The sequence below is a fragment of the Sciurus vulgaris genome (genome assembly GCF_902686455.1).
Source record: "Sciurus vulgaris genome assembly, chromosome: 1".
Classification (NCBI taxonomy): domain Eukaryota; kingdom Metazoa; phylum Chordata; class Mammalia; order Rodentia; family Sciuridae; genus Sciurus; species Sciurus vulgaris.
Genome location: NC_136461.1, coordinates 137,517,552 through 137,543,658, shown reverse-complemented (window position 1 = coordinate 137,543,658; position 26,107 = coordinate 137,517,552). Strand labels below are relative to the sequence as shown.

The 26,107-nt window shown below is 38.9% G+C and overlaps 1 protein-coding gene across 1 annotated transcript in view; it reads left to right on the top strand.

Annotated features, from left to right (window-relative positions):
• The window catches only part of CA8 (carbonic anhydrase 8), a 98,907-nt gene that overhangs the window by 23,712 nt on the left and 49,088 nt on the right, over window positions 1-26,107 (top strand). Inside the window, exon 4 of the mRNA XM_079156175.1 lies at window positions 25,268-25,363. Coding sequence (XP_079012301.1) covers window positions 25,268-25,363 — 96 coding nt within the window. The remainder of the gene's footprint in view (window positions 1-25,267; window positions 25,364-26,107) is intronic.

Here is a 26,107-nt window from a genome sequence, read left to right as displayed (position 1 = left end):
ATAACCATGTGTTCTCATGGGAGACACTGGACTTTGCTGTGATGTAGTTCCATAGGAGGCAGGCTGCTGTGGTGAGTAAATTGTTAGACCTGTATCCTGATTGCCTTTCTCCATGATATTTGCCATCTGACTTCTGTATTAGTGGCTTAACTTCAATTTCTTCATTGATATATAAAGATAATAAAATTGTCCCTACCCTTATGAAATCTAGGGAGAGGCTTTAAAAATGAATAGAGTAATATTAGGAACACCCTACACCAATTTCTCATATGGTGGTAGAAAATGTTGTTTTTAAACAAAATCTGGTATTCACTAAAGTGCTTTCTAAAAGCATTTTATGGGCATAATTAGGTATATTGGGTGTAAAATGTATAACAGGGCAATAGGGTTATTGTGGCTTTTTTTTTTTTTTTTTAGGAAAAAGAAATCAGGATTTTAAATGGTTGAATATAAAGACATTATTTATTTATTTATTTATTTATTTATTAAAATTGAGAAACTTCCACTTTTATTTAATAACACATTTCATGCATGATATGTAAAGACATTATTAAGCATAGAAGGAAGACATTTATTCTAAGACTTGACAAATGAAGAACCAACCTCTTTTGTCCATTAATGCCTGTACTTGAGGACCCAAAGGCAAGTAAATTCTCTGAACCCAGCTTAACGAATCACTTGCCCTCTGGATGAATGAACTCATTCAGTGGAACTGATTTATTTGGCTCCAGCATTAATGTATTGCCCATGGATATTCCTTGGGAACTGTACGTTGGTGAGTTCTTTGAGGAGACTCAATAAAGAAATCCCTTCTCCTTAGCCTGTGCTCTGAACAAATTGGGAAATAGGCCATAACTAGAGTCCTCAGAGGGAGAGCAGAACACCACCTTTGTTGTGAGTAGGATATGTGGGAGACAGCTCAGAGAGAGAGAGGAAAGGGTCTCCCCAGAATCCAGCAGTTGTGCCCACAGTCACAGGCAATGGGGCGGGAGTGGGGTTGTCCCAAGTAGGAGTTATGAATCTTTTCCCTAGGAGTTGCCGGGATTTCATAAGAATTAGAAATAAAAGAAAAAAAGGGAGGAGTTAGTTGAAGGAGTGGAGAACTTTGTTTAGGGAAAATCCCTCTTTGTAAAAACCTGGAATAGGGAAGAGACATTGACACCCTTTAAAAATTTTCCCCTTACCTTTTTGTTTTTAGTAGCAGGGATTGAGTCCAGGAATGCTTAACCATTGAGCCACATCCCTAGCTACTTTTATCTTTTATTTTGAGGCAAGGTGTCTCTAAGTTGCTTAGGGCCACTCTAAGTTGCTGAGGCTGGCTTCAAACTTTGATCCTCCTGTCTCAGCCTCCTGAATTGCTGGAATTACAGGCCTGTGCCACTCTGCACTAGACACTAGCAAGAGGACAACGAATGAGGAAACAAATCCCATTTCGTTTTATTACAGTTGGGTTCATCTCAGTTATCCAGGACCATGCACATCCCTTCTTACTTGCTGTCTTGTATGTAAGAGTCACACAGTTTTCCACTTTCTAAAAAGATTTGGGGGTGGGGAGGTTGAGCAGGGGTTTTGAATCATCCCAGTGTTTAGATCCCCCCTTTATTTCTAATTTATTCGTTGGAATTTTTGCCCAATTTGTCACCTCAGCCTGGGCCAATCACTGAACCACACACATAACTAAGGGTAGTTTATGGACGATTTACTTTTCAACCACTGTGACCCTAGTTCAGCACTTAAATCACTAATCCTCTTCTAAATTTGGTTTGCACAACCCTGGAAATATTTAGCAATGATTTTAAAAAAACAAATATCAACTTGTCTACCCTGTTATGGAGAACAAATATTATAGATTTAATCAGTGGCCATTGTTCCTAATTAACTTAATCAGCCCTGACGGCTTTTGTCCCCCTCCCCCACCCCACTGATCTAGGGCTCCACTGCATTAAAGCATCCTGTGAACAGCGACAGCGTGGGGCATCGTGCACTGGCAGTGGTCTGTGGCCTTCCTCAGCTGAGCTCCATCAGGCTGCTTCCTTCATAACTTTTCCAGAGATTCTTTTCCCCATGAGCAAGTGCGAAGAAAGATGTTACTGAATTTTGAGTGTATTAAGGGAGGAAGATAGTGGAGTAGAATATACCATTCAGTTACAAATGTTTAAGTGTCTTTGTTTAAAGCCACACTGTAGGAGAAACATGAAGTGTAAGAAAGCAGCATTTGTTTTTGATGACTCCAAAGTCTGGTTGGAGAGGTAGAAGTAAGAAACATGAGGAAAAATCAGGACTGAGGGGTAAATGAAAGTGTGAATGAGTTCAAAGCATATTTAGGAAACAACTACTGTGTATTTGCTGTGATGCCTGATGGTGAGGGTGTGACAGTGAATGAGAAGTTCATACTCACTACAGGAAGACAGACCTGTTAACAGATCTGAAAAAGGCCTCAGGGGATGGGACTATCAAGGGGAACGGGGATTATGGAATAATAGATTTCTGTTAGGCTCAGAGAAAGGAATGGACTTGGGGGCTGGGTCTTGATAATGCAGCAGGAGTTGGCTGGGTAAGCAAGGCTGGGGAGACCATTCCAGGGTGAGAGAGTAGCATGAGCCAGGGCAGAATGGCTGGGCTCCTCACAGTGTGTGGGAAAGGGCACTGGAGTCTTGTGGAGCTTGGTTGGGGAGGGGACTTACTTCTGCTTGCAAGTTGGACTTCATCTTCTTGAGACAACACCAGGAACTGCTAGTTCTTTTTTTCTTTTCTTTTCTCTCTCTCTTTTTTTTTTTTTTTTTTGGTACCGGTGATTGAACCCAGGGGTGCTTACCCACTGAGCCACATCTTCAGCTGCTAGCACTTTTAAGCAAGTAGATTGTCAAGGGCTGGATTAGGGTGGTAGAATTGGAATGGGAGGAAAAAAAAAAGCATAGAAAAAAGAGGAGGTGGTTATGAGAAGCTTGGCAGAGATAGATGCCTAGGTCTGGATGAGTGTGAAGTGAAACTTGAATAATGGAATATTACTGGAATGAAATTATTAGAATCACGATGGTAGAATTACAAGCTGAGTATCCAGAGTGCTTGGGACCAGAAGTATTTCAGATTTTTAAAAAATTTAGTAATATTTGTATATACATAGTGGGATATCTTGGGGATGGCACCCAGGTTTAAACAGGAGATTCATTTATGTTTCATATTCACATTACACATATAACCTGAAGGTACTTTGCATAATAATTTAAATAATGTGCATGAAACAACATTTCATGGTGGGGAATTTTCCATTTGTGTCATGTTGATGCTCACAAAGTTTTGGATTTTGGAGCACCTTGGATTTCAGATTTTTTGATTTAGGGATATTCAACTTGTAGTAGGCGATAAAAAGGGAATCAGAATGTGAAAGTGCCACAGTGGAGGGAAGCTGATGAATTTGTCTCAGAGTTGGACACTGTTGTCACTTGACCCTGTTACTGTCCACATTACTTTTGCTTCCTCACGCTTTCAGATTACGTAAAGAACAATCATAGTTGGACTCCTGGTAAGTTTATAAAACTGCCCTCAACTGTAGGTAAGGTGGGGAGATAAGAATGTGTGAAGCTATACTAAGCCTTAAATAATTTGAGTCTTAAGTAGAATAGCACTCATCTCTCTCCATCCCGCAGAAGAGTGAAATAAACTAATGATTACTAGATTTCAGCTTTTATTTATTGTTAATTGGAGTTGATTTGAATTCTTAGGGGAAAAAATTCAGCTTTGGAATTACTAGTCCCTTTTTAGTCCAATGGTCTTAATTTACTTATTTTCACGGGGTAATATTTATTTCTGCTCGGGTTTCCTAGGCAACATACAGCAGAAACTCTTTATCTGGTGGTGTTTTCTGAAGACCTTTGTGTTGAGATTCACGCTCCCTGAAATTGCTGCAGCTCGCCATTGTCAGTTGTTGTTCCTACAGTCTCTTTTTTTTGTCATACACTTCCCATTGCCTATTATATTTTTGAACATATATGTTTCTATCCTGTCAGTTCACCTGGTGCTCTCATAACTTTCTGTATTTTTATAAATTAAAAAAATGGTAGAAAATAGGTATCAAGTATATTGACTGTGAAGGCAACAAATGAAGATCCAATTACATGAATCATCTACATTCACATATATCTAAATTTTTATAGAGCCTTAGTTTTGTCTTTGGAGTGAAAACCTGTTTTGTGCCAGATAACACAGATTTTTTTTTTTTTAAAGGTGATTAGAATTTATCTTAGTGGTATTATTGATGTGGGGTGGGCTAAAAGTATTTTGGATAACTCGACTTTTGCTTCTATATTTCAGTTATACTTGAATTCTCCTTACAGGAAGAATTATACTTTTGGAGTCTAATTTCAAAAGCATCTAGATTGTGTCTGTTAGTGAATGAATATTGAGTTTTACATCAGGCAACGATTTGAGAAAATTTCAGATGACTCCTCTCAGAACATTCTTTTTTTGGAGGATCTAGGAGAAGACAATAGGTATAAAATTGGGATGACCAAATACTTTATGTTATTTTTGGAATGATTTTCAGTGAGCATGTTTGTAGTCTTCTGCATGAATTGAGATTTTCAAGTGTGAGACTTGGAAGCGTTGTGTGTTGTTGAATGACATGGGCATGTCAGGAGGCAAAGGGAACTGGAGGAAAGTTGTCAAACACAGTCATGTTGAAGTTAAGATTGATAGTGACTTTTATGAAATTAACCTCAGAAGCCAGTTATAGGAATTTTCAGATTGGAAGGTCGCTTTGACTTCTATTAGAATTTCAGCTCCTAATATGTCATGGGCTCTCATTAAATACAAAGAGGGGGGTTAAAGAATAGATGGGAATGCTTTGGACATAGGGCTGGGTGCTGAGGAGACAAAGAAGACAAAAATGTCCTTCTCCCACCTGGAGGACTTTGCCCTTGCTATCTTCTGTGTCTGGAATGTTCTCCCCCCCAGTAGTCACAAGGTTTGCTCCTTTAGCATTTTTGGGTCTCTATTCAAAGGTTGCATAATCAGTGAGACACACCTTAACTTCCCTAACCTCTTCTCTGTTTTATTTCTTTCCATAACCTTTTATAGTAATTTAATGGTACATAAATAGAAATATAACCACATGTAAGTATACATAGTTACATAGTTGCTTATGTATAGGCTACATTTTATCAACATAAAAGCAACTATTTTATAGTGATCTATTGTAACTGGAATTTAGGGAATCTGGAAACTTAGTAGCTGGAGATAAAATGGAATAGCAGGCTGAGGACAAATAATGGAAATTTCTGAATGTCAGGTTTCCATTGAGAAGTTGTGTTGTGGTCAGATATAGATTGTTTATGCCGGTGGGGTTTGACCAAGAGCTGTGGGGTGTCCCCGCTCAGCATTTCACAGGATCGACTTTTTCATTCATTAAATGTTTATTGAGTCCCTGTGTTCTGTGGAGTTTAGGAGCTGGGAGCAATCAGTTAAAAAAAGAAATAAAAATTACCAGAAGACAGTCGTACAGTGAATTTCCCTGATCGAAGAGGTGATGGATGCCCTTTAGGAAATTGTTGTTAAAGGCCAGGTGTGATTGTTCAGATGACCTCAGTTGGGATGATGGCCTTGACAAAGAAGAGAAGGGAGTGGGGAGAGAAGCTCCATAGTTCACAGAAGGCTTTGGTAGTGTGGAAAGCGGGTAAAGAGGAGCTCCTCTAAGCTGAGAGCCTTGGAAAATGGAAGCATTATGGTGCTTTTAAGGAATGCCAGAAGGGGTCTATTTTGATGGAAAATTATCATGGTGTGTGATTTGAAATGTTTTGAATTTGATGGTTTCCATTCATCCTGTGGAAATGCCCAGAAAGGGGCTGATATTGTAGATCTGTAACTCAGAAGAGAGGTTAGAGACTGGGATTTACTGTAGCAACAAAAATTTACTCTTTATCTATTTAATCTGACTGTAGGTAATACATAACATTTTTCCTTCATCCAGTGTTGTGGGGTAACAGTTGAAACTTTAATTTGGTGTCATATCATTAATGCCTATCAGTCTCACAGGAATATGTACTGTTCCTATGTTAGCCTAATCATGCAGTCAGTACTTTATCAAAGGGCTATTATTTTCCTGATCCTGGGTAATGGCTATTTTATGTCCCTAGTTCCCGTATTGTGATTGTATCTATAATAGTAGCATATGTTGTCCTTATCCACATCAATAATCAATCCATGTTTGAAATATATTAAGCTACTCCCAATAATAAACTACTGCTAATAAAATATAATGCTTGATTATTAGGGAATGTTGATACAGTATAAGAGGTTTGTATTAGATTTACACTCTTAAAATCTCCTTAGTTGATGATATATTTTATGGTTTTCAATAACTGTTCATAACATTCTTATGAACTTTTTTTATATCTTAAAGTAGTGATATAAAAAATGCCTTTTAGAATATCTTTGAGAGAAGCTTTAAATCAGAGCAAAAAGCTGGATCTCCTGGTCTACTCCAGATACAACTATATTTTCAATAATGCTACCTTTTGTCTATCAGAAGTCCTCATTTAGATTGTAATGAAAATTTTTCTTTTATTTATGAAGTTATTAATTATGCATGCATATACGATTTGGTGGAAGGACCTTTTGAATATGGAGTGCTTTTGCTCATCATTTTACATCTCTTGCAGGAGTGTGTTGGTCTCCGGTAAGTAATAGAAGACACAATTGGAAAATAATTAGAACTACTCCTTTCCACATTAGAACTCCTGAAGGACAGTTCAAGGTTGGTTAATTCAGTTGCTCAGCCATATTCCCAAGAGCCCAGTTTTTTTCTAGTTTTCTTCTAAGCCACTTCAACACTTTGACTTTTCTCATTTGCTTTGTTTACTTGTGTTTGCAAGATGGCTCCATCACCTGTAAGCATCAAATCCTGACAAATTAATGGTTAAAGCTTGTGAGAGGAAGGACTTCTATTCTCTTGCATTTTTATAAAAGTTAACTTTGTTGAGATATCATTTATACACTATGGTTTTAGTATATTTTCAGTGTTTTGCTTCTATTATTGTACTTTCATTATCCTCCAAAAGCAATAGTCTATCTCCATTCCCTCTCCTTCAGTCTGAGGTAATTACTACTCCATCTCTCTGGATTTGCCTGTTTTAGACACGTCAGACAAGTGGAATCATGTATTATGTGGCCCTTTCTGAATGCATCCTTTCACTTAGTGTAAGGCCTTCAGGGTTCATTCCTCCATGTTGAGACCTGTGTCAGCACTCTGTTCCTTTCTGTTCTTGGAGCATATCATGTCACATGAGTACATCATGTTTTACTGGTTCATCCATCAGTTGTTGGATATTTGATTTGTTTTTGCCTTTTGACTTTGATGAATAATGTAGCTGTGAACATCGTGTGCAAGTTTTTGGGTGGATGGATTGGGTGGATGGATGCCTTCATTTCTCCTGAGTGTACTCCCAGAGGTTGAATTGCTAGGTCACATGGTAATGTATATTTAATATTTCAGAAATTGCTAATCTATTTGCCTTGGTGATTGTGCCATTTTACAATCCCACCAGCAGTGTATGAGGGCTCCAGTTTCTCCAAATCCTAGCTGACCCATTGCCTGTCTTTTTGATTGTAGCCATTCTAGTAGCTAGCTTGCAGTGATAGCTCATGGTGGTTTTGACTTGCATTTCCCTAATAATTAACTATGTTGAGCATCTTTCATGTGTTTATTGGGCATTTATGTATATTTCTATTCAAAAACTTTGTCAATTTAAAAAAACCGAGTTTGGGATGGTAATGTAGCTCAGTGAAGAGTGCCTTACCTAGCATAAATGAGGTCCTGGGTTCAATCTCTAGCACCTAACAAATAAATAAATAGAAATAAAAAATTGAGTTATTTTTCTTATGATTGAGTTGTAAGAATTCTTTATTCTGGATACAAATATTTTATCAGACATACAACGTGCAAACATTTTCTCTTATTCTGTGGGTTGCCTTTTCACTTTCCTGACAGTATTACTTGAAATGTGAAAGTTTTTATTTTGATGACTTCCAAATTACTCTCTTTTGGAACCATCTTTATTTTCTAAAGTTAAATTTTTATAAATAAATTTAAATTTAAGTTAAATTTTTATAAATAAATTTAAATTTAAGTTAAATTATTATAGATAGATAAATTTGGGCACAGAAAATTTCCCAAATTATGAGTATGCAGTTGCTTGCATTTTCACAAAGTAAACATACTTCTGAAACCAGCATTACACCAGAACACAGCCAGTATCCCTGCAGCTCCCTCTCACTTCCTCGAAGGTCAATTACAATCTTGACATCTAGCATCATTGGTAAGTTTTGCCTCTTTGGGGATCTTATACAAATTGAATCATGCAGTATGCATTATTTTGTGTTTGGTCTTTTGTCATTCAGTATTGTGTATATAGATTCATTTATGTTGTGATATGTGCTTTTGTTTTTTTTTAATATTTAAATATTTTTTAGTTGTTGATTATTTATTTATTTATTTATATGTGGTGCTTAGAATCGGACACAGTTCCTTACACATGCAAGGCAAGTGCTATACCATTGAGCTACAACCCCAACCTGTGATATGTGCTTTTCATTTATTAATTTTCATGTGTATTATTTTCAGTATGTGAATTTTGCACAGTATATTTATTATTTATTTATTTATTGCAGTATTGGAGATTGAACCCAGGGCTTTGTGCTTGCGAGACAAGCATTCTACCTACTGAGCTATAACCCCAGCCCCAGTTTTCCACAGTATATTCATTTTGCAGTTGATGAACATTTAGACTGCCTTCAGGTCCCATCCACTAGAATAGAGTTTCTCTGAATATCCAGGCCTTTTAGTGGATATATACCAAAAACTGGAGCCTAGGTTATGGAATAGTTCAGTTCAAATAGTTGACCCAAGTATTTGCATCAATCCACATTCCTAACAGTGTTATGAATCTTCTTAAGAAGGATGATTCATTTCCCCCAAAGTCCTTCTTACCCCATTTTCCATAGAATCGTTCTCATATGTCATTAGCCAGAATTTCTGTACGTGCAGATTCTTTACAGTCATTTCAAGGAAAATGATGCGGCTCTTCCAGTCACGGCTTCATCAGGACCCACCCTGTGGGGCTGAGAAGGGGTCTAGCATTCTGTATGCACTTGGCCTCTGATTATATCAAATGCATTTGGGGTTCTGATAGCATGAAGGTCAGAGGAGGGGAGTGGATAGTGAATAGGAGTCAACCCTGTGTGCGGAGAAGGAATATCCAGAGTTGATATTCAGTGTTTCTGTAAAAGTGACTTTACCAGATAGAGCTTTTGGAATTATTTTGAAAACTACCTGGCCTTTTCGTTTCAGGGTTGTAAATAGAGTAAGTGCTAAATCAATATTTTCTATAATAATTACTTTTTTTTTTTTGGTACCAGGGATTGAACCTGGGAATGCTTAACTACTGAACCACATCCCCAGACCTTTTTATTTTCATTTTTTTGAGACAGGGTCTTAGTAAGTTGCTTAGAGCCTCACTAAGTTGCTGAGATGGCTTTGAACTTGCAATTCTGCCTTGGCTTCCTGAGCCACTGGGATTACAGGTGCGTGTCACCACACCCAGCTATGGTTTTCTTATTTAAAATTTTCTAACATTATATTTTCCTTATGCCTGCTATTATAAGTTGAATATCTGCCTTTGTACAGTATATTAGTCCTTACTTTTATCTTCCTTACAGGAGTATACCATACAGTGGTTATCATTTTCCCATAGAAATAATCTTTTAAAAAGACTTGCATTCTTTTAAAAATCTTAACCACATATTAATTAAAAATATCTAATAATGCATTATATAAAAGCAAAGATAAAGTCACTCAGAATTATCTTCTGAATTATATTCCTGTAGAGCAAGGATGGCTCTTGCTTTTCTAAAGGACCTATCTCTATGATTATATGTATGTCAAGATATTGCATTGCTCGTTGAAATAGTTCATTTGTCTAAAGCCAATATGCAATCCATAATAAAAACTTTTGGAAAACAATACATTCATGTATTACTTAATGATGGGGACTCATTCTGAGAAATACATTGGCATGCAGGCCATTTGTTATTTTGTCAGCTTGATAGTGTGTACTTGCATGTACCTAGATGGTTGGTCTAGGCCAGTCACTAGCACGGTCTCTTCATGCAGTCAGGAGACATGGCAAACATGAGATGTGTGAGGCTGCTGCTGGCGTAACACAGCATACAGTTTTACCAGTGAACTTTGTCTTTTAAATATAAGTAGGAGGAATACAAGGTAACACAATAAGAAATTAGCATCATAAATGCATACATTCCTCACATTTATTCTCTTTATCAAGTATTATGGGCCACACTTAACTGTATGTGCTACACCTTTATGTCTGGCTGGTAGATTTGTTTACACCAGCACCAACACAAAGGTGTGAGTAGTGCATTGTGGTGTGACGTTATGATGGCCATGACATCAGTAAACAATAGGAATTTTTCAGCTCTACAGTCCTATATGCTGTCCATCATTGATTAAAATGTCATTCTGGGGTGCACAATTATAATTTTGTTATTTAAATTTATGTAGGTTTTATGAGAATGATTTGCATAGCTAAGATAATAAAGGGATTCATTAGGGCAGCATATGTACTAGCTCGGCAACTGCGACTACAAAGGCCAGGGGAACTGAGAAATGCAGTGAAGACTCCAGCTGGATCTGAGGAAGCAGGCCCGGGGCAGGCAGGATCAGGCGTGAGTACAGAACATTTCCTGATTGCTGTTCCTACATCTGCCCTCTGAATGTGCAAAGCACTTGGGTTGATCATGATGATGATTCATTTTGGATTGTGTACAAGATGCAGTCATCTTGTTTTAGAAGTGTTCCTGTCCACCTCCCCCACAACAGTATGAAATGTACAAAATGGAGAGGTATCACCATAAAAACGTAGGTAAAATTTCCTATCTGAATTGTGTCTTTTTTGGTTCACGCCCATTGATGCCTTTCCTGTTCCTAGTTGACCTTACTTTTACCCGAGCTGTTTTGGTACAGGTTCCCGCTCAGTCAAGGAAAGTGCTGCTTTGGCTTATCGTCACATTGAACAGGAACCGGACTGTGTTTTAGGTCAGTAGTGTGTTAAAGGACAGTTTCCTAGAATGTTTAAAATAACTTGATTAGTTTTGGGTTGCCTGTTGCACTGTAGGAGCAGGAGGAGAGTCCACCAAATCTTAGGGAAGCACAGTCCCCTTTAATTAACACTGGGAGTACCTGTAAATGTGGTTCATGGCGAGTTTACTAAGAATGATTCTTTGTGCAACTCTTGAGCAACAAGTGAGTTGGATTAGTTTGTTATGATTTTAAAGTAGATTACAAAACTTACATAAATAAGGAAGTACTTTGTGGGAAATGCATAAGTAAAGATTTTTACAGAGTTTTTTGTCTTTCAGATCAGGGCAGCCCTCCTCAGTTTCATGTAGTTGTAGGGAGAGAGGAAAATATCTCTATTCCAGAGGAAATGTTTTTTGGTAAAATTCTACATATGCTATTTTATACACATTTACTTGTTTAGCCTGTCAGAGTTCACTCTTAAAATATTTTGAAGATACAAGGGTTTATATTGTTGGAAAGTTTCGTATTTTTTGTATTGTCTCATGGCCATGGGGTTAATGCAAGATTCATTTTACTGCAATCCCCAGGGAATGCGGGAACAGCCTTAATGCTTATGTGCCAGGCACATGCCACATCTTATTTAATCCCTTCTCGGTAGATAGTGTTATGTCTCTTTTTCAGCTGGATAATCAGGTCAAGAGGCATTAAATAAGTTGCCCAAGGTTACTTAGATAATGGCTGATACCTGGACCAAGTATTATTCTCTTTCCTCTACCCTCTGTGCTTTCTCATATTTCTAAAAATGGTTCTGAGTTTTGCTTTAGATAATTGCAGTTCAAAAAGTGAAAGCCCCTTAGTATGCTATGTTAATGGACAACTACCTTTCCAAGTATAATGAGAATTAAATTAAAATGAAATGTTTTCTTTTTTCAATATTTTAAGATAAATGCATTTTATTATAAGTTATAATATTTTGAATATTGTAATTTGGCTTTGAAAATACTGTTCCTGAAAATCAGGTTATTAAGATTTATATGAGTTCCAAATGTTAGAGTGTAAAAACTGACAATGGTATTTCACAAGGAAATGGAATATTGTTGGATATTAAATCCAATTAAATTGCTTTATATGCATTCTTATTACTAAAATGAGCTTATTACTATAATTATTGTCAGCATACCTGAAACAGTATAAAATAAACCATATTTGCCACACCTAAAGACTGTAGAGAGACATTGTTTGGTGTATTGCATGTTAAGGAGTTAGACTGTACCATGCAGGCAGTCAGGAATCTGATGAACAGATTTGCACTGTGTAACTGCAAGGCAGAGAATGAATTTAAGAAACAACTTTGGAGGAAGGAGACTAGGTAAGAGACTTAGGCAGCAAGTTTAGTGATAGATATGGATATCCAAGCCAAAGAATTGGTCATGGAACTAAACCAAGTGGGTGAATTTGGGAGATTTTATGGAGGTAGACATAGCCCTTGGTGGTTTTTTTTTTTATTTTTATTTATTTATTTTATTTTATTGTAAACAAATGGGATACATGTTGTTTCTCTGTACATGGCATAAAGGCATACCATTTGTGTAATCATAAATTTACATAGAGTAATGTTGTTTGATTCATTCTGTTATTTTTTCCCTTCCCCCCACCCCTCCCACCCCTCTTTTCCCTCTATACAGTGCTTCCTTCCTCCATACTTGCCCCCCTCCCTAACCCTAACTCTAACCCTAACACTAACCCTTCCCTCCCCCCATTATGTGTCATCATCCACTTATTAGGGATATCATTCGTCCTTTGGCTTTTTGAGATTGGCTTATCTCACTTAGCATGATATTCTCCAATTTCATCCATTTGCCTGCAAATGCCATAACTTTATCATTCTTTATGGCTGAGTAATATTCCATTGTATATATATACCACAGTTTCTTTATCCACTCATCAATTGAAGGGCATCTAGGTTGGTTCCACAGTCTGGCTATTGTGAATTGAGCAGCTATGAACATTGATGTGGCTGTATCTCTGTAGTGTGCTGATTTTAAGTCCTTTGGGTATAGGCCAAGGAGTGGGATAGCTGGGTCAAATGGAGGGTCCATTCCAAGTTTTCTAAGGAATCTCTACACTGCTTTCCAGAGTGGCTGCACTAATTTGCAGCCCCAGCCCTTGGTGGTTTTTTAAAGGGAAGATGATGGAAAAGATTTCTGATTTGGGTTCCATTACTGAAACTGGGAAGCACAGAAAGAGACAGGCTGGGAAGGGAAATGGAGGGAATTCAGCTATGGAATACCACCTAAAAATATCTCTCTGGAGATATTTCAGTAAGCAATTTAATAAAAGGAGGTAGAGATTTTGGTGAATGATATTGATTTTGGAATCATGAGCATCTTGGAGACAATTGAAGACATGAGAGTAAAGAAAATCACACAAGAAGAATATGCTTAATGAGAATGGAAGAGAAGAGATGGGAGGATGGAACCACTGAAGGGGATTGGGAGAAGGGAACCATAGAGGAGTCCAAGACAGGAGAAGGAGCCCAGGGAGTGAACGCCATGACGAAGGGTAGTGTGAGACTGAAGCCTGGGAGAATAGATAATACACAGAAGGCAAGTGTGCCCGGCTAGCACTGTGATTTTGCAGGAAGAAGGCCCTGGTGAACATGGTGAATGGTTTCACTAAAGTAATAGCCATGAGAGACAGATTGCAGTGGCTCTAGGAGGAAATGGACAGGGAGGAGGTGGTGATGGGGAATACAATAAGTTCTTGAAGTGTTTGCTGTGAAGATAAGCTAGTAGGAGGGTATGTGAGGTCAAAACAGTATTTTTTTTTTTAAGGGTAAGAAATATCTATGCATATTTAAATGGTGGTCAGAAGAAACTTTCAGAGAGAGTAATATCAATTTGAAAACTCAGAAAAGAACTGATGGACCAGAGACCCTTAAGTGGGCGGCAGCAGACTGGAGCAGAGAGCAGAGGCAGTGTTTGAAGGAAAGGAGGGCAGGTGGTTCTGGTGGGAAGCGGAGACAGATCATACTGGTGGCTTTGTTTTCTGAGATGTAAATGGCCTTGGTGTTCAAGTATTAATGATACACGTGATCATATCTGGTGGTAGGTTTTCAGGGACTGGATTTAAGGATTGCTTCAACTGGCACTGTGTTTTACCAGATACCACACCTGGGACATGGCTCCATTCTTGCAGTTTTCTCAGCCCTCCCCGTCCCTGCTTCCTGGAGGCATTTGAAGTTTGATTCTGATGGAGGTAGCCTGGCTTTCTATAGTGGCAAGCATCATTAGTTATCTCTAAATTTTAAGAAAGTAAGTTAGTTCACACAGCCTCTTGAGAAAATATCCAAGGAAGGTAAGTGAGCACACCTCTGTCTTCAAAGACTTCAGAGACTATGGATAATAACAATCCTGCCTGCCTGTTATGGTTTGAATCTGGAATTCCCCAAATGCTCATGTGTTAGAAGCATGGTCCCCAATGCAGCAGCAGTGTTCAGAGGTGAAAATATTTAATTATGAACTGTAACCACATCAGTGGATTAATCCATTTGATGGATTAGTAATTTACATGATCGCTGTGTAGAACCCGTAGGCAGGTGGGCATGGCTGGAGGGTGCGATCTTGAACTCTGTGTTTGGCTCCTTTCTCTCTCTCTGCTTCCTGGCTGCCGTGAGCTGAGCAGCTTTCCTATGTCACTCCTTCTGCAATGATATTCTGCCTCATCTCAGCCCAGAGCAATGAAGTCAGCTGACCATGGACTGAAGCTCTGAAACCATGGGCCAAAATAAATTTTTCCTCCCCTAATTTGTTCTTGCCAGGTGTTTTGGTCACAGTGATGAAAAACTGACTAACACTCTACCTTTCTGCTGTCACTTACTGCTTCCCCCACTCTAATTAAGTTCTGTCCAGCACATACTCATTCTATATAGTCTAGGAGCTTTCCAGAGAATATTCCTTGCCCTTGCACGATACGTATTCTGGTCTGTCTTTTGTGGCTGTCTCAAAGAGATCCCAGGTAGCTTTCTTAGGAACTGGTAGCAAGAGTGTCCGCTCACCCTGGGCATGCCATTGGAGTCTGGCACAGTCTTCCTGGATCACTGGTCTTCCTTGTGTTGCACAATCTCCAGTTCTTCTTCTGTTTTTTCTTATTTCTACAGAGAACTTCGATTGTCATTCATCCATGTTTTATGTGAACATTCACTCTGAATTCCACTCTGCTAAGTCTTTCTTGATGCTCATTGTTTGGGATAAGGTAGCATAGAGGAGGTGTCCAAGTCCTGACTCTGTCACTTGATAGCTTTTTGACCCCAGGAAGGTTATTTTATCTTTTATGCCTTCATTACCTCCTTGTTAAAGTGGGGTGTTGATGATTGTCTTAGATTATTTTCTATTGCTATAACAGAATACCTGAGACTGGGTAATATACAAAGAAAAGAGGTTTATTTAGCTCACATTTCTGGATGCTGGGAAGTCTAAGAACATGGCATTGGCATCTGCTCAGCTTCTGGTAAGTCCTTTGTGGCATGTTACAATGACAGGAGTTAAAAGGCCAAGTGGTTATGTGTGAAGAGGCAAAGTACAAGGTGTGCCCTGGCTTCATAACAACTTGCTCTTGCAGGGACTCTCCCAGTCTTAGCAGAAAGAGCTCTCACTACTCAAAGAGTTAATTTAATCCACAAGCAAATCATTAATCCCTCTTACAGACCTAGTCATCTTTTACAGGCCCCCCTCCCAACCACCACCATTATGGCAATCACATTTCAAAATGCATTTCAGAGGGGACAGACCATAACAATGATATTCATAGATGCTCACATTATAGAGATGTGAATGAGGATTTCATGAAGTAATACTTACAAAGAGCAATGCCTGGCAGAGAATGCAATGTCCGTGCTCTTTAAATCAGTACCAATACTCAGGCATCCTCCATTGTTTGTATTGCATACTAACCCTTTGTACTCATCTGTTTCTTGCATTGGGCTGTATAATTCATATTTTTACTTTTGCCTACCCTAAATCCTTTTACAAAAATTATTTGAGGTCTTCATATTTCTGATGTTGAAAGGAATAACCACTAACATCCTAGATACCGTTGGTGCTCAATAAATGTGTAGAGGAATGCTGCCATTATTTCAGAACTCGCTTGTCAAATGTGATTCTCTTTTGAGGTGGGAAGAGAGGGATTGCAGCCTGATTGCACTGATTTACTACACAAAACGAGTAGATCCACTCTTATAAATGACTTACGGTCTACAACCCCAAGACCCTTTTTGAGGGTCCTTTTGCATTATTTATTTTACGGAATAACACATTAAGTACAGAGAACTTAAGTTACAGCAATTAATTGCAGCAATAACCCACAGTTTAGATTTTTTTCCCCCAGAAAGTAAGACATAGGATATTTCCCGAAAAACCCAAGAAACCAGTGTCAAATGATCAGTTTCCATTGTTTCTAATTGTGTTAGTCAGGTTTTCATCACTGTGACCAAGATACCTAACAAGGATGACTTAGAGGAGGAAGAAAAGTTTATTCGGGCTCAGTTCATGGTTGGACAAGTTCATTGCTCTGGACCTAAGATGAGGCAGAACATCTTGGAGGAAGGGCATTTTGGAGGGAAACTTCTTACCTTATGGCATCCTACAAGTGGAATGAGCAAGAGAAAGGGACCACCAAGAAGATGAACCCTTTTAGGGCACCATCCAAGTGACCCACTTCCTCCAGCCATGCTGCACCTGCCTAAAGTTAACACCCAGTTAGTTCATTCAAGCAAGGATGGACTGATTAGGTTACAACTCTCACGATCTAGTCGTTTCACTTTTGAACATTCCCATGTTAATACAGAAGCTTTAGGGGGACACCTCATATCCAAACCATAACACTGATCATATAATAAATATAAGATATTTTAAAATGATGCAGTTTTATCTTTAGTTGACTCATACCACTCCTCCAACAAGGCTTTCTGAATTTCCTAAAGGAAGGTTCATTCTTGGGGGAAGAGCCCTCCAGTTTATGATGCCCTCAGAAGGCACAGAATTAAAGTAAATGAAAGGAAATTAATCAGCATTCAGGGAGAACAAGATTCTGCTCTGAAAGAAAATCTTTCATTATGTAGAATTAGTGTATTTTTAATTGAAAAGTCTGCGCCCTAAGAATAGTTACTACGGGTACCTTTTGGTATTGATATATCAGTGGATGGAGTTATTCTGAAACACCCTGACACATTCTCCTATTTCTCTTTTGCCCATGTAAAACGATACATAATTAAGTTTGGGCAAACATAACAAGTAGGTGACAGCTAGAGATAGAATTTCAAATAATTCATTTTCCATTCCATGCTTTAGAGCACTTTGTCACTATTCTGTCTGTCTACACCTTGAATGTCCTTCTCTGAATAATAGCTGCATAATATATTGACAATGACATCTTAAAGTGCGGCAGCACCTGCAGATAATATGCACTAAATCTCGATTTATCTCCAGATGAATGGGCTGCTTCACATAATTAAGAGTGAATTGGAGAAAAATGTCACTTTCTTTGTTAACTGTTTTCCAGTTATTTAATGCTTCAATTTGTTATTCAAACATTTAACTTCCAATTTTCTTTTCTTTCTTATTCCAATGCTTAATATCTTCTTCCTTTCTGTCTCCAGTATCATAAGGATAGTGGAGATGTAACTTTCTTTTCTTTTTCTTTTTTAAAAAAGTCCACAGTTCTCCTTGCCTAGCAGGTGTGCAGCTCTGGGTTTGATCCCCGCCCCTCCCCCCAACAGCTCTTTCTGAGTGCTTTGAGATTGCATGTTTTGTATGTGGTAGAGTGTGGTGAGTGAGATAACTTGGCTTCTGAAGCAGTCTGTTGGAGACCAGCTACCACTCTCTGTAGTTAGATTTCTTTAGTTCTGAGAAAGACAATTAGGCAAATCAGGACACAGAAGCCGTAACCTAGCCTTGATGGCTCCTCTTCCTCTTTGAATCTCTTCTCCGTGGTGGCCTAGCTCAGAGGAAAGTTCTTAATGACTGCAGATTGGCAGAAAAGTGGCATTTCCGGTTTAATTATTTCAGAGTTCATACGTTGCCCTGAATACTTATGACTTATCTACATTTACAGTACTTTGGACGATTAAAAGAACAGATGAAAACAGAAGTAAACGTCAAAGGTACACTTGTCTTTACCTCAGGCATACTCATTTTCCTTAGTTTTGAAAAAGTCAATTAGGGCTCACTTCAACTGCCTTCTGATTTCTGGTTTCTGATAATCTGGTCCACCTTCTAGGATAAGTGGCCTTGTGCCACTTTCATCCTGATGCCTTCGTGTTCTGCCTTTGTGCTTTCCATTGTATTGAAACTGTCTTCTCAGTAGTCTTAAAAATAGTACTTGCAAAGTCTTTTTCTGACCTCATTTTCCTTTGCTTCTTTGCAGCTATCATAGCTGTGTTGCTAAGATAGCCACACTTTCTTCTCAGTTGTCCCATTAGCACTCTGGAATTTTCTGAGTTTCTTCCTGTGTATTTGTTATTTCCCCTTTCCTTCATCTTACCATGTTCCATGCTCATGGCTCGTTGATGGCTCATGGCGTGTCTCACAATGTGGTCCACAAGTGGACTGATGCTGTAAACCACATCTCTCTAGGGACATCTGCAGCTTGCACCTTTAGCCTCTTCTTCCCAAGCAGCTCTAGTTATGCCTCTCCCTTGAGTGGGTGTTTTAGTCAACTTTTTCACTGCTGTGGCTAAAGGACCTGACCAGAACAACTGTAGAGGAGGAAAAGTTTATTTGGGGGCTCACCATTTCAGAGGTCTCAATTCATACACAGCACACTCCATTCCTCTGGGCTCAAGGTGAGGCAGAACATCATGGTGGAAGAGTGTGCTGGTAGAAACCAGCTCATAAGATGATCAGAAAGCAGAGAGAGAGAGAGAGAGACTCCACTCTCCAGATATAAAATATATACCCCATTGCCACATCCCCAGTGAACCACTTCTGCCTGCTTCCAGTTACCACTCAGTTAATCCCATCATGGATGAATTCACTGATTAGGTTTAGGCTATATCCCAGTCATTTCTCCTCCAAATCTTTTTATATTTTCTTACACTTGAGATTTGGGGGGACATCACATCTAAACCATAACAGTGGGGCAACAGTTTGACTATAGATTTAAACTCTAATCTAAAACTGAACTTGCCTTACTTTTGATATAATTTTGGTAGAAATTCAAGTTACCCTTTTTTCTTCTTCTGTTTCCTTCATGGGTATCTGTTGGTTCAAGTTCTACCTCTCTATCTCCCATCACCCTCCATCCCCCATCCCTCACAGCTCATGTCCACTTTGCAGCCTCCTTTCCAGTCTGTCCATCTAATGCCTGTGAAAGCCTAAGGGACATTTGCACAGGTGTCAGGACAGGGTGGGGAAAGGGGTTCTCAGTGAGTGGAACATAAACCAAATGGGGAGGTTGGGTAGTTGGGGTCACACTTGATTTGAGCATTTGGGGCATAGTTTGGATGGGGACAGGATGGGGTTAGAGACAGTCAAGGCTATTATGGTAGGAAATAAAGGAAAGTTGAGATTTTTGAACAGAGGAAATGTGGTGAAAGCTGAGTTCAAGAGAGATTGGTTGGGCTTTGTAATGCAAATGACCAGAGGGCCTGGGAAGGCCTTGGTGAGTGGGAGATACAGGGTGGGTGAGGTCTCAAGCCTGGGAGGTCTTTGAAGAGTCAGGGAGAGGGCACCTTTGAAGGGAATTGATGTCAGTTCTAGAAGTATTTAGCTTGAGGTGACAAGAAGACATCTGAAAGGAAATGTCATTAAGCATTTGCAGATAGGAGATTGCACCGAACGTCTGTGCTTGCATAGGGCTGGGGAAAGAAATTCGTGAGTCATGATTGCCTTTTCAGTTTTTACTACTTTTTCCATTCCTCATGATTCATTCTTTTGTACTTTAATGCTGTCATGTTATTTATGTTAATAATAAACCTCATTTATCTTGAAGATAGCTTTCTGTTAAACTGCCACAAAATCTTCAAACTTACTTTTCTCAGTGACAAATAAGTGATTATAAGGCTATGGCTTGTCACAGTTTCATAACTTTGGACAAATTTATCTATTGCTGGGAGGCAAGTATATTAAGATTAACGTTTCCCAGGTACTAATGATAAAGCCACATAATCAATGGCAGGAAATTTGAATTTGTGAGCCTTACAGCAAAAGATTTTCTTTGCAACTGTCAGGGGGCACTTTATAGTAGTTATTCTGTGGTTTGATCTTTTGTGATTGTTGTTGTACTGCGGATTGAACCCAGGGGCTTGGACGTGCTAGGCAAGTGCTCTACCACTGAGCTACATCCCCAGCCCTTTTTATTTTGAGAGACATCTTACTAAATTTCTGAGACTGGAACTTGTGATCTTCCCGCCTCAGTTTCTCAAGTCCCTGGGATTCCAGGGGTGTGGGTCATGCCTGTCTGGTGTGATTTTTAATAAAAAGGCATGACGACTGGTCATCCCACTTGTAGCAGCATCCTGGCTTCTTTGTGAAACTGGGGTTAGATGAGGAGTGGTGAGGGTGGGAGAGAGGTGGGAAGGAGTGAGGAAAGACATTTTTGGAGAAAACCCCTTTTCCCTTTGACAAGTTCATTTTGGAAGGAAGGCCAAAACCTCTGTCTTTTGAGAGAAAGTCACTGGGGAGTGTGGACTCTGCTGATGGCCAGTCGGAGAATTCTCACCCCCCATTTCTCAACCACTGTTACTGCAGGAGGCAGCAGAAGGTCCAGGTTCCTGCTGGCCTTGGTGAGGCTGAGTCCCGCCCAGGGCATCTTCGGTTCAGTGGCCCCCGAAGCAGTTAGGTGGCCCTGCACAGTGGGCCAACCACCCAGGCAGAGACGGTGGCGACACCGTCCAACCCTTCGATTCCCTTAGCAACGGCAAGCGGCGTTGATGCCCTCGGTCTTCACTATAAACTCGTCGACCTCTGTCCCTTCTCACATTTCATCCCCTGCTTGCATGTCTTTGCTGGCCACAGACAACTAATGCTAATGTGAGCCCAATGCGATGGGAATATAGGGATAAAGAGAGTACTGCAGGAAGACAAGCAGGGAGTGAATGGACTGGGCTTATAAGATGCTGTTCTCCTTGTGCTACAGAGACTGATGCTCAAAGGAGTTAGTGACTCTGAAGTTCACAGAGCTAAAGAGTCGTGGAACTGAAATGAGAATCTGAGACCCGTGACTCCTAACTCGGAGGTGCCTCTGAGAATCATCAGGGGATCTGGGGAGGTGTGCAGTGTGGCCGCCTCTACACTCTGCTGTGCCCTAGCTCAGCCATGCCCCAGAGCAAGTCTGCCCTGTTGGGCTTTGAAGTTGGTCCTCTGAGTCCCCGAGGCTGGTAATAGCCAACTGCTTAGAGAAGACTGCTTCCCTCCCTTGGACTTCGCTTCATTATTTTCTAAACCATATCCTTAGTATCATATGCTTTTCTGTTCCCAGATATTTGTCTCCACGTGTTCTTGTTTAACCACTTCTATGGAATAAACTTCGGAGGAGATATCCTTACTATAACTATATTTTAAAATAATGTGTCCACACATTAATATGCATACAGCAATCCCCTCTTTCAAAGGGAGGTATTTTCCTTGACTTCCAGTACATGTCTAAAACCACAGATAATACCAAACCCTATCTGTATTATGTTTATTTCTATACATGCATACCTGTGAAAGCATGTATAGAAATTAGAGTTAGAGATTAATAAAAGCTAATCATAGAATAGAATAATTATAATAATATACTATTTATTCAAAACATGAATTTTTTTGAATTATCCATTTAATATTTTGACTGTACGTATCTGAGGAAAGTGGTAACATTGACAGTGGAGGGAGGACTACTACACATATTATGTGTTTTGTGAAGCAAAGGAAAATTGAAATAAAAGGCATCTGATAAAAATAAAGTAAAAGTTCTGACGTGTTCTTTCTGATCATTTGAGGGTTGTTTGTTTCCTTATTCTTCAGTCTAGTCTTAGGGGAGTAATGACCAAATGTTCACTTTAGTTGTTAGGGTCCTTTGTCTCTCTTCCTGTACTATTAGCCTTCTTCAGACTTGAACCTACATTTGCCACCAGAGGGGTCTGAGGAGGTCCCAGAGAAGGGGACCTCAGCTCAGGGTGACCAGGTCCTTGACATACATCATAGAAAAGACATGTCACGTAGAGGTGCAAATAAATTTATTAGGAAAGGAAGGAGGATGCATTCACAGGGGAATGTGTGCCATATCAAGAGAGAAGCACTGTGGGGGTCTTGGGCTCTTCCTCGAAAGGAAACTTGGTGAGGGGTGTGCATGGGAAGTATCCAGAATGACCTATGTCAAGAACCTGACGTCCTGAGTTGCGGATGGCATACGTCTCATGATTGTAAGATGGTTTATGGTGACCTGGCAATTCTCAGGATCTTAGGTTGATGTCTTCTCCATTTATCTGATCAATAGATACATTGAGTAAGTACCTGGGTTTTGTGTCTGCTTGCTCAATCTATTCTAAAAATACATGAATTCATGGGCTCATAACAGTGCAAAGGGCAATTTTCATAAGTGGGTGATTTCTGTTAACTTTAAGATCATGAGTGAAGATTTGTGGATTTCTAGAAGTTTGTCAGTGATGGGTCTCGGGGAATAACTGGCTTTAGGAGTGAAGGTATGAAGAACTTCAGCACAAGGCTTTTAGATTAAAGTTTTAGTCTCTTTCTCCTTCCTTTTGCCTTCTTTATACCTATATTTATTTTCTTCTGTCTTACTTCTCACTGGTCTTCATACATTTTTATTTATGCAACCTGTATTAGGGATCTTCAGAAAACAGGAGGAGATAGGGGGAGAGAAGGAGGATTGAGATTTAAATTAAGGAGTCAGTCTGTGTGATTTTTATAGGCTGCCAAGTTCAAAATCTGCAGGGCAGGCTGAAGGCTGGAAATCCATGCAAAAGTTGATGTTGCAGTTTGAAGGCTGAAAACTCTGGGGGAGTTCTTATCTTGTACCCTGGAGACAGAATTCCTTCTTCTTTGAGGGACCTCAATCTTTGCTTCTAAGGCCTTCGATTTATTGGATGAAGCTCACCCAGATAATGGAAGCTAGTCAACCTTACTCAGTCTATTGACTTACATGCTAATCAAATTTAAAAACGAACTTCACAAGCAACACCTAGACTGGTGTTCTATTCTAACCTAGCCAAGTTGACACATAACCCCATATCCCTATCATGGTTTTTCTACTGATACCTCTCTAGCAGTGCCTAGCTTATATTCCAACCTCTAAAACCACTCCTCATTCTCTAAAAAGAACCTTTGAAAGGAAGGGTGTTGTTATGGGGAAGCTTGATCAATACTAGGCTGCATAAGTAATAATACTCTGCAATCATATATTGCTTTAGTTTTTCTAAAATCCAATAGTGACAGCATTTAAAGCTTTGTGCCTTTTGATCTTTCTACTTTTTCAACTTCCTGTCTTGTCATGGACAGACTTACATATGCATTCATAGTTAATTCTTCCTATGCATTCATAATTTTCCTACCTCTGTGGCTTTTCCTTATGGAATGGAACCAATACTAACAAAAGGCAAAATAGGATAAAATTATAGGAATAAAGAAGCGGCAACAGGAGAACAGATGTAGATTTGAATAATTCAAGCTTTTGTGATTCGAGGAACGGTCGGGGAAAAACATGCTTCTTTTCTTGGTTTATTAATGTTTTGTTTCAGAAAAGAAAAAAAAATATTGCTTGAGAAGGAAGAAAAATGTCAGTTTGAATTTTGTCATTTGTTGGAGAAAAAAAAAAACAAAAAAACAAAAAAAAAACAAAACTCCTCAACCTTGAGCCTAGACCTTCTTTGTTGATTTAATGAAAGCAGTCACTTCTTATCTGTACGACAAGGACTTCTGTGCTATTGTTGCTGCCAGAAAAGGAAATAATAAAGTTAGTCTTTTATTATTAATTGAGAGGTCATAGGACATTGTTATCTTGAAGGCGGTGCCTTGACAGTTAGCATTTACTGGCTGGTTGCAGTCCCTGTGAGCTCTCTGCAGCCTGGCCTTGGTGTATTCTTCTTCTGGTTGTTTCTATGATGGACTTCATTACCTCCCTCTAGCGGTCAGTTTTATAATTTCAGATTCTACTGGGACAAACTCGGCAGTGAAAACATGGAAGTTTGACAATCTGTATGATAATTAAAAAAAAATTTTAGCCTAGATTCTAAAATACATAGAGATTGAATTTTATCTATGTCTTTTCATATTAGGATCTGTGTGATAATTAAAAAAAATTTTAGCCTAGATTCTAAAATATATAGAGATTGAATTTTGTCTATGTCTCTTTAGATTAGGATCTAGTTTTTAAATGGGACAAAGTTTTAAGGTGGTAAGAAATTAACTTGATTAAAAGGTATACTAGGGAAGATGGTATTCTAGGCACAAGGTTTTACCTAGCTGTTCCTACACCAGGAATCTCTGTGGCCATTTGATTTTTAGTGTGGGAACTAGATGTGACTTCTTGGAAGTGTTTTAATCAGTGCTGTAGGAACAAGTGTGTATTCTAGATCATTTTAAAAGCTGCAAAATTTTATGAAGCTAGGAGTAAGGGACTCCTCAGTATTGATTGTCCTTTCTTCATAGATACAATTTTATCCCAACTGTAGGAAAAGAACTTCTTTTGGAGATTTACATCAGCATTCATTATTTTACCATGGAAAATTTTAGTATTATAATATTTTACCAGAATTTGAGAGTGGCTTTGAACCTTTCCTGATGTAAACATTACTGGTGTCGCAGTGTTTGATTAGGCAGTTCCAATCCTCGAATGAGTTCTGTGTTTGTGTCCAGATCTGGAGTTTTGTTTCTTTGAGCTCAGGAGGGAATGGCATCTAAGGAAAGACAACTAAATCCATGTGAAATCTGTGAGCTTCCCCTAGTCAGGACTAAGACGGAGCTCAAGAGGTGGCGATCCATTATTTATGTTCAGAAATGCAAAAAAAGAGGAAGGGATTCCTCCAGGGAACTCCTGAGAAGCAGTAGTAGCCGGCATGCATCAGTGACCCCCTTGTTGCATATGAGACCTTATAGATGCAGGGAAGATGGTGATGCAGCTTTGTGTTTCTGAAGAGAGGTACATTAGTGGAATGACTTCTGCATTGTTGCCCACCAGCTCCATCTGATCCACTGGAACTCCACCCTGTTTGGCAGCATCGACGAGGCTGTTGGGAAGCCGCATGGAATCGCTATCATCGCCTTGTTCGTTCAGGTAAATGGTCCGCTGTGGTTATTGTGCTGTTCAGCGCTGCTGCTTTCTGAGTCATTTTGTAAGATGGTTTTCCATTCTCTTCCAGTTTTATTACTTAGAGGTGAAATTAAACACATTTACAGAGAACACCCATAATTTAAAAATAGAAAACTTGATCGTTGGAGTTCATGAGAGTTCAGCCATATTCCTTGATAGAAAAGAGTTCATTTATTTATTAGAAATTTTCTGCAGAGTGGCATTCAGCATCTTTGGAGAAATTATTTAGAAAATGTCTCCTGAAGGCAGAATTCATTTTATTTATGAAAAAGCATTTTAGAAAATGTTTTTAGACCCTGGCTTACTGCAAAATCTAAGCAAAATCAATAATATAATCATGTAGTGGATTACTTATAGCTCTTCGTTATTAATAATTTTCACTTGAGGATGATTTGAAATACTTTATAGAGAACACTGATAAGAGCAAAGATGGCAGATTTACTTAATATAAATTTTAGATTTGAGTTCTGTAGTGGGCAAAAAATAGTATATAAATTTATCCAGACATACAAAAATGGACAATATGTTTGCACAGATAAAATTTTCCTCCAGTTTCTACCAAGATGAATCTTTTAAATTTTCTCTTATTATCTACTTGATGTGATAAAAGATATAGATATAAAAGAGATTATGGAAATTTTAGACATCCCTTGACCATCAATCTTAAAAGAAATCAAGGCTCAGAGAGGTCAAGTAATTGTTTATAGT